At 28.5% G+C, this 10023-nt stretch overlaps 1 protein-coding gene across 1 annotated transcript; it reads right to left on the minus strand.

Moving 5' to 3' along the window:
• Window positions 1-6489: 6489 nt before the first annotated feature.
• LOC109809800 (protein SRG1) lies at window positions 6490-10018 on the minus strand. Its single transcript, XM_083064591.1, has 5 exons — window positions 9761-10018; window positions 9231-9421; window positions 8761-8817; window positions 7788-8112; window positions 6490-7028 (listed from the first exon to the last, which is right to left on the minus strand). Exons 1-5 carry the CDS (start codon window positions 10016-10018, stop codon window positions 6786-6788), a joined length of 1074 nt encoding a protein of 357 aa, XP_082920717.1. The 3' UTR covers window positions 6490-6785.
• Between the last annotated feature and the right edge of the window lie 5 nt (window positions 10019-10023).

Consider the following 10023-nt stretch of genomic DNA (forward strand, 5'->3'; position numbering starts at 1 on the left):
TACGACTGATATAATCATGATCATACGGAATATGAAAAGGTGCATCCTGACTCGATTGTGTGGCATCCTGTGGCATACTTGGCTGTGGAGTCATTAAAGGGGAATGTCCAAAAATATGATCCATCATTTCTGATGACATAGTTGGTTCCGGTGATGAGTCTAAACCAAGTGACTCACATATATGTGTAGTAGTCATCGGAACTGATGTCTCAAAACCTGGAGGGCGAGGTGGAGTGTACCAATATGTGTATTGGGACTGCGATGGATAAGTGGGCTCCTGAGAAGGAATATAATATAACCCTACTGCTCTGTCTGGCATTGTAGGGTACATCTGATCCATCGCCTCAACTGTCGTTCTTCGTCTAGGTAACCCTCCAGCCTCCCTTGACTGTGCAGGAACATTGAAAGTCCCCACGTCATATGAACCAGGGGGAAGGGGTGCTTCCTCAGCTGGCTCAACGAATCTAGCCCTATAGTCATCAGATATCGATAATAATCGATTAGTCTGCTTTGTGACTGCTTCCATAGAAAACTCTGGGCTGCCATGAGGAGATGTCAAGTATTCCAAGCATTCAGTTACGTGTCCCTACATATACAAAACATAAAAAAATTAGTTTACCACTTTATAATTTAACAAAATATTATATTAAAATATGAGTTGTAATATGTACATACCACAATCGAGTCTTTAACTTCATCAGGATCAATGTACAATTTCCCCTTTCTGCGATACCACCTCATGTATTCAGAATTTGGACCTAATAGTCCAATCTGTGGAGAAGTAGGTGCAAAGTGGTATGCATATCGATTGACCCAGTGCTCAAGTGCTGGACTTAATATTGTAGTCCAATCGTCATTAGTCTTTCCCCGCAGGGTCAACGCATGCACATGAGCAGGAGTCATTGGAGGATTTGGAACTGGTTGTTGGTAACCAAATTGCCTCATGACCCTATCAGGCTGATGCCATTCACAAATACACAGAGAAAGTAACGGGATTACAAAACCCCAAATACGAATCCCCTGTGTACAGTCCTCGGGCATCTGTTCCAAAGGTGGATATGGTTGCCAAATAATCTGTAAATAAAAAATTGTAATTAGTTTATATTAAAATACTAATAACTTACATAATGAAAATCGTTAACCCTTCAATTTTATTTACTTACAGATTTTCTGGTCAATCGATCAAAGAATTTGCGATAAAATTTAATATCATCGCTCATGCTTATTTTAGTGGCTGTGTTGGACCACCTGAAATCAAAATGTAAATAATTAATTTCTGTAACATTTATTCAATAATTTTAACAATGTTAATAGTTTGAATTTCATCATACCTTAAACCAACAGGACAAGCTGGAGGAATAGGTGGAAATGGAGAAGACAAAATGGTTGGGAATCGTTCCCATGCCCATAACTGCAATAAAAGTGTAAATCCACCACAACTTGGCGTTTTGTAATCTGTAGAGGTGCATAAATTGCGATACAAATATCCAAGCACAGCAGCACCCCATGCATACGTCTTAATGGTCTGAAAGTCACCTAAGAACGCCAACCACCTCAATGAGACATAGCTGGAAGATTTATCAGGAAACAGAAGCCCTCCTATAAAGCATAGTATCTAGGCTCGAGCATAAGGAAGCAACTGATGTACCTCCTGTAGATCATCTGCAATGTCATTAAAATATGTTGCCAACCAAGATAATTTCACCCGATGTCCTTTAATTTGTGACTCAGGTGGAACAACACCTAAAAGATCATGAGCTGCAAAAAATAAAACAAATTATTTACCGATTTTTAATATTATAAAACACAATTACTTAAACAAAAAAATACAACTTAAAGTATAATTATTTTAGTACCTAATTCGAATATATTACCACTGCCTCGACTTAACAGTGCTTCACCGTCAACTGGAAGACCAACAATCATACCAACATCTTGGAGAGTAATTGTGCATTCTCCAAATGGCATATGAAATGTGTGTGTTTCTGGTCTCCATCGTTCTACTAGAGCAGTTAATAAACTAGGACTCATTTTGATATAACTCAACCGAGCAATCCATCCAAATCCAGCCTGGTCTATTAACGGAACTATTTGATGTGGAATTCCGTCAATTCCATTACGTGTTGGAGCAGCACGTCGTGCTAATAATCTCCTATCTTCTTCTCTATTCCAAACATGTTGTGAAACATGTATGGATTGCAATGACAATAAATCATCCTCAACGGGTCCACAACTCACACGCATAGATGTAGAAGATGATGCCATCTATAACAAAATTTAACACCACATTATTTCATCCATTATATAAATAAATTCAAAAATTATATATCTATTTTTAAAATAAATATAAATTACATAAAAAAACATTTAATTCAATTTAAAATTTAAATAATTTTTAATTAAATTATATTTTAATAACACGAAATTAAAATAAATGAATTCAAATTTTAAATATCAATTTAAATTTTAAATAATTTTTAATTAAATTAATTTTAAATTAGACGTTATTAAATTATATGAATTTATAATTTAAATTAATTTATTTTCTAAATAAATATAATTTAAACAGAATTAAAATAAATGAATTGAAATTTTAAATAACATTATTTTTTAAATAAATATAACTTACACAGAAATAATTTAATTCAATTTAAAATTTAAATTTTTTTTTATTAAATACAATTTAAATATATAACTTACACAGAAATAATTTAATTCAATTTTAAATAACATTATTTTTTAAATAAATATAACTTACACAGAAATAATTTAATTTATTTTCATAATAAATATAATTTAAACACAATTAGAATAAATAAATTCAAATTTTAAATATCATTTTTTTTAATAAATATAAGTTACACACAAATAAATCAATTCAAAATTTAAATATCTTTATTTTTAAAATAAATATAACTTACACAGAAATAATTTTATTTAATTTACAATTTAAATAAATATTTTTTATTTAAATTTAAATAACACGTTTTTAACTTAAATTAATTTTTATTTTAAATTAAATTCTTTTCTGCAAAAATATAAATTAAACAGAATTCAAATAAATCAATTCAAAATTTAAATATATTTATATTTAAAATAAATATAATTTACACAGAAATAATTTAATTCAATTTAAAATTTAATTAATTTTTTTAATTAAAATTTAATAACACGTTATTAAATTTAATTAATTTTTATTTTAAATTAAATTCTTTTCTACAAAAATATAAATTAAACGGAATTCAAATAAATCAATTCAAAATTAAAATATCTTTATTTTTAAAATAAATATAACTTACACAGAAATAATTTAATTCTATTTAATATTCAAATAAATTTTTTTAATTAAATTTAAATAACACGTTATTAAACAGAAAATAATTACACAAAATAAATATAAAAAATTCTAACTAAATTACAGTAACTATGTCAAATGACGTAGCCTACAGCGACTTTCAAATAATTACACAAAAAAAATATAAATAATTCTAACTAAATTACAGTAACTATAAAAATTAATTAATTTAAATAAATTCTAAATTAAAGAAAATAATAAACATTAAAATACCTGAAAGCTTCAATAAATCTGGAACTCTAGAGAAATTCACAAAACAAAAATTACCCTGAAATAAAAATAAAAATATCTAAACGTTAAACAAAATTTAAAAGTAAGTAAATAATTTTTAAATAAATTAAACAGATAAATAAAAAAAAATTTACCTGATGGAGACTCGTCTGGAAACCAAATTGAGAGGGGGGACCATCTGAGGGTAAAAACCCTTATATAGACATTTTTTTACTGTATAAAGCCACGTGTCCAATTACTACTGGTTAAATCAGCGGTAATTTGACACGTGGCCACTGTAATAAATTTCTCAACCACCACCTGTGTCGCTGTGGCCTACAGTGCCGCAGTGTTGCTGTAGGCCACAGCGCCACATTTTTTTTTATTTAAATTATTCAAAAAGTAGTTTTTTATCAACTTTTATTTTATTTACGCATATCATAAAAATATATATTTATATATTTAGCTATTTCTAATTTTTCTTTATTTTATACATTTTTAATTTTTTATTTACGTTTTTTAATTTTTAAAATATGTGTCGCTGTAGGCCACAACGCCATATTTTTTTTTTATAAAATTATTTAAAAAGTAGTTTTTTATCAACTTTTATTTTATTTACGCATATCATAAAAATATATATTTATATATTTAGCTATTTCTGATTTTTCTTTATTTTATACATTTTTAATTTTCTATTTACGTTTTTTAATTTTTAAAATATGTGACGCTGTGGCCTACAGCGTCACTATATTTCTGTTTTTTTTTTTAAATTATTAAATAAATTCTTTTTTTATCACATTTTAATTATTATAAATATTTTTTTTAAAACTGGCGCTGTACATTCTGTTTCTTTTTTTTTTTTTTTTTAAATTATAACTTCTTTTTTTTATCACATTTTAATTATTAAAATTAATTTTTTATAAACTGGCGCTGTGGCCTACAGCGTCACTAGATTTCTATTTTTTTTAAAAAAAAATATTAAATAATTTGTTTTTTATGACATTTTAATTATTAAAAATAATTGTTTTTTTATATATGTGGCGCTTTAGGCTGTAGGTTCTGTTTCCTTTTTTTTTTTTTTAATTATAACTTGTTTTTTTATCACATTTTAATTATTAAAATTAATTTTTTATTAACTGGCACTGTGGCCTACAGCGCCACTATATTTCTATTTTTTTTTATAAAAATTATTAAATAATTTGTTTTTTTTATCGCATTTTAATTATTAAAAATAATTGTTTTTTTATATATGTGGCGCTTTAGGCTACAGCGACTTTATTGAAGCTGTTTTGTGGCGCTATAGGCTGTAGCGACACTATTAATATGGCTTTCATGGCTTTCCTGAAGTGTAAAAAAAGCCACGTGGCATTGGTGTCGCTATGGGCCATAGCGACACCGTTGTAAACAGCTCCAAAGGCGTAAATAAATTCAAAACAGCCCCATTTAGGTAAATAACTTGGTCAACGACCCCACTTTGGTCAAAAAGCCGTCAATAATTTGTAACATTTACCATTCTTTCCACAAATGTAACATTTTTTTTGGAGGTTTATGGAAACCGCAAAAAAAAAAGGGCCAATAATTACCTATTTTTTTTTAGTGTGTTAACCTTTTTCGTCACATAATTCCAACAATCATATATATAGTACTGACAAACAGAGTCTTACCTTATATTGTGTCCCAAGAGAGGGAAAGGCACATAGAAAAAGAAGAACGATGAGGGAGTTATATCACTTTTGAGCTTAACTTGCTTCTAATATATGTATGAAACATGTGTGGTTCAAAATTTATACCGTACACAAAATTTATGCTGTGACTGAGTGACAGATTCTAAAGCATGATCTATAAACAGTATATACATTTTTTAGAAAAAGTTATTCAAGTGCAATCATAGATTCATAATCGACAAAGAAAATATGATCCGTTTGGATAGGGATAAAAAAAGAAATTGAAACCATAAATATTTGCAGATATAATCTGCAATGGATAGTAAATAAGTATTTAAATGAGAATTTACAAATGATTTAAATAGTATCCATTAATAAATAGGGACCAAGTAGATATTAAAGTATCCACCGTTTGGAGACCCGCTAAATACATGTTATGATAAAGTTAATTAAATTTTTTTTGTTAAAATATATATTATGTGTTAAATTGAAAATATGATATTATTTAAATTTCTTTTGTTTATGTTTGTGAAATTCAAATAATATAATATTTTAATTTTATTTTAAATTTGTAAAATTGAATTATTTTAATTTATTAATTTTGTTTAAATTTATAGAATAAAATATTTTAACAATTAAATTTAGTTTCTGAATCCATGAATCTTGATTAATAAAATCGTGTATAATATTTAAATAATTTATAATTTTTAGAAAAATTATTAAAACTAGCATAAAGAGGCATTTTGTGCCCCGTAAAAAAGAATAAATTTACTAAAAAAGAAAGTAGGTAGTTATTATTTTTAAAAAGGTATTATATATATATTATCCTTAAATATAAATTATGAGAAAAATAAAATAAAATATAAGGGTATAATTGTCTTTAGAAAAATAGACACTAGAAAGAAGCATTTTCTTTATATATTGTTAAGATATATGAATAAAAGTTATTATTAAAAAATAAATCCTTTTAAAATTATTTATATTTTTTTTAAAAAAATAAATATCTACATATATATAGCTACAAATACTTACAAATATTGAAAAAATAAGTAAATACTAACTTAATAGATATCCACATATCAAGATCAATATTTATTTGACAGAACGAGTAATGAAGGACTACTTGTACTCGTTCCACCTCATTGGCATCTCTAAGTTTGGTTATGTCCTATGGTTTATGACTTTATTTTTTGACCTTATAATAATTTAAATAATAATAAAAAAAAGCAATCCAATTGAATACTTTTTTTACACCATCGATTGAATAATTATTCAATATGTATAGTTTTATTATATGAAATTTTATATTATAATTTTAATCATAAATTATTGAAATTTATTTTTAATTAGTTACACAAACTTCCTAAAATAAGCTTAGAAGAGTAAATGAAAGTCCTAAATCATTTTTACGAAATAGACTCTACATATAAACTCTTCTACACACTCGATCAATGACCTAATAACATGGACAATAACAAGTAGCAACCAAACAATGGCACACGATGATACAATAAAGTAAATCAACACTAGTACTTTTTGCGCCTTCAACAGTGGAGCTATATTCTCATGACATCTACGTAGGATTTTCCATCAAGTTTACGAGAAAATAGGCCCTTAAAGTAGTCCTTTACTCCAATGCTTTTGAATCGTGCTGGTGTTTGTTCAGTGATCAAGCTTGATGCAGGACCTACCACACCATCTTGAGTTGGACTATAGAATGTTGCTATTGAAAGTCTTTCTTTTTCAGAGCTTACTGTTGCTCGATGCTCAATGCTTCTGTATATGCCGTTTGTTATAATCTATCATGCAAGACGTGTGAGATAATACAAAAGTAATAAAGGTACTTGTGATGAATTGAATTTGGTGTAGTTTATATATCAGAGTATATTGTTTTGTATTCTCTTCTTCCCAGTCATGACTCAAATAATATACTAGAGCAACACAATATTTTGACAATAATACATGAATATGAAGAAACACGTGAATTTTTAAATTGCAAGTAAAAAACATTGTGTCAACGTATCTTGAAGTACCTAACTAATCACACCAAACCATTGTTTATAGTGTTGTTTTAACCCTATTTTGACTTAGGTATGTAAGTTAGGCAATCCTATATAGTTATAAGAGTTTAATTTATATGTGTCACTAATGTAAATTGTATTTAAATTAAAAATATTCTTTAAATTTAATAGTTATACACTATTAATATAAAAGAAATTTTATATTATCAATTAATTAAAAATTAATATTAATATAACTTTTAAGATAATTGTTGTCAACAAATTTAACACGTATAAATATAGTTTGTAGTTTAATAATATAAAAGTTTGTTACGTATGGTGGTTGTATAACTTATTTTATCATATTTTTTATATAATAAAATATTAATAACTTTGAATCAATCTGGTGTATCGTAAAACCATCCATAAAAGGAATCCGAAATTGTGGACTCTACCATATGTTCCAAGTGAAAAAACAAAATTATTCTTAAAGCAATTGATAAAATATAAAGTTAGATGATATATAAATTGATGGGCACATTAATTAATTAACATTACCTCTAATATGTCACCAACATTGATGATGAAAGCATTAGGCAAAGGTTTAACCGGGACCCACATGCCATCTTTTCTTATCTGAAGTCCATCTACTTCATTGACTTGTAGGAGAACAGTGAGACCGATTCCATCTGAATGAGGAGTGAGTCCAATAACCTTCTCTGGTTCAGGACATGGTGGGTAATAATTCATCCTCATCAGTTGTATCCCTTCTTCAAATAATTCTCTTATTTCCCTTTCTTTTATCTTCAAAACTTTTCCCATATGGCCAATGATAACCATCGCAAGGTCTTTCATTTCCTGTGAGTAAAGTTCTAGAGTGTCTCTACATGACAAAGGGACATGTAAACTCTTTTAAAAGTTATGGAGTCTTAGTCTTTCATATATATATATATATATATGATGTGGGATAAAATGACTAAAAATAATTTTTGTTTAAATTATTCTATTTCATTATGTATATTAAATTTTAATAATCTAATTATTAAATTAAAATTTTTTAATGTATAGATTAAGTTTATAAATTTTAAGAAATTTTAAAAATAATAATACTTTGTTTTGTTATTTCAAATCGACAAGAATTTTATATATTGATTTAAATTTATATAATGAAGTATCATATAAATTTTAAATTTTTAAAATTTTATAAACTTGATTTATACATTAAGAATTTTTAACTTAATAATTAGATTGTTAAAATTTAACATACATAATGAATTATTAAGTAGAGTAACTTAAGCAAGGTTACTGCTAAACTTATTTGTTATTTTTTTTTGCTACTTTATATACAAATTTAAAAGAACATTTAAGAATTTTTGTGCTATTTTTTTTAAAATAAAAAATTAGTAAAGAGACTTTCGAAAAAAAATCTTTAAATTTAAATTTAAAAGGACTCGTACCACATGTGAATGGGGTAACAACTAACATAAACATCCTATAAGATGGATAAGGTAGAGTGAGAAAGAGAGAAAACCTTAAAGGGAGAGGGAGCTGTGGAAATAAATGGGGCATTCTAGAGTGTTTTGGAAGGGTGGTGTAACGAGCATAAGGCTAAGGAGGGGAACCATCCCTCAAAAGCCGGCCCAAGAGGTTGGAGAACCTCCCGCCTTATAAGGACTCCTTGGTGAGGAGACCTCCCCGATGTGGGACTTGTTACATTACCACCCCCTTCGAAAGCCAGCGTCCTCGATGGCTGCACTCCACGGTACTTCACTCACCGGCACTTCACTCGGCCTTCTTGCCGGTCAGAACCCTCCGATGGTCAGAACCCTCCGTGGGTAGCCCTTCTCGATTTGGCTGGCTCTCAATGAAAGCACCATTGTAACGAGCATAAGGCTAAGGAGGGGAACCATCCCTCAAAAGCCGGCCCAAGAGGTTGGAGAACCTCCCGCCTTATAAGGACTCCTTGGTGAGGAGACCTCCCCGATGTGGGACTTGTTACAGGTGGTCATGTAGAAAAGGTCTGCCCAATCAAGCTTTTGATCTTCACTCACAACAAAAGCTTGACCAAAACCCTCCATGTGTTGCGGACTCTGCCAAAACTTTTTCCTCTCTAACATTGGAAGGTTGAAGAAATCTTGAATCTCCAACTTTACTTTCTCCACCAAGGAAGAGCTAACACCATGGTTTATCAGCTACAAGGAGATTAATTAACAACATAATCAATCCATCATAATTCTAAAATTTAAATCTAGCATGTACATACATATAGTTTTAACTTTTAAGGATTTCATTTATGAGCAAAACTTACATGCACGCAATATCATAAATATCATAAATATTGTTAACATTATTGTCTGATTAGAATCAAAATTTTATTATATATTAAAAAATCCATAGAATATAACATATATTACCGAGAAAAGAACAACACATGCTAAGTTTGATTACTTTTTCATGTATCTACGTACAATTTCTCGATACATAATCAAACATACAGATGCATAAAATTGAAGGATGGAGAGAAAATAGACCTGGAAGAATCCCCATTCCTTACAAGCATGGTGAAGCTTATCCAATTCTGCACTTCCAAACTCTAGAGAAAGCAAGTTGTGCATGTCAATAACTGGAATCTCAAGGATTCTGTTGTCTTCTTCTGAGATGACAAGCATGTGTTCATGTTGAGGCTGAATGTATCTTTCTGGAACAGTAGACAACTTTTGTTTAGCCAACTCTTGAACTGATGGTACCAAAAGTGAAGTTCCAGATTGGTTCTTGATGGTCTCTTCCATGCCTA

Source organism: Cajanus cajan, chromosome 10, assembly GCF_000230855.2.
Source record: "Cajanus cajan strain Asha chromosome 10, NIPB_CcT2T_4, whole genome shotgun sequence".
In the NCBI taxonomy this organism is placed as follows: Eukaryota; Viridiplantae; Streptophyta; class Magnoliopsida; order Fabales; family Fabaceae; genus Cajanus; species Cajanus cajan.

Bases quoted from the DNA above. Each gene is read 5' to 3' on its own strand.
- LOC109809800 (XM_083064591.1), bottom strand. From the start codon at position 10,018: ATGGAAGAGACCATCAAGAACCAATCTGGAACTTCACTTTTGGTACCA. The intron at 9,422-9,760 runs GTCTATTTTCTC...ATCTCCTTGTAG, and splicing joins AGGAATGGGGATTCTTCCAG to CTGATAAACCATGGTGTTAG. The intron at 8,818-9,230 runs CTGTAACAAGTC...TCGTTACACCAC, and splicing joins GACCTTTTCTACATGACCAC to CCTTCCAAAACACTCTAGAA.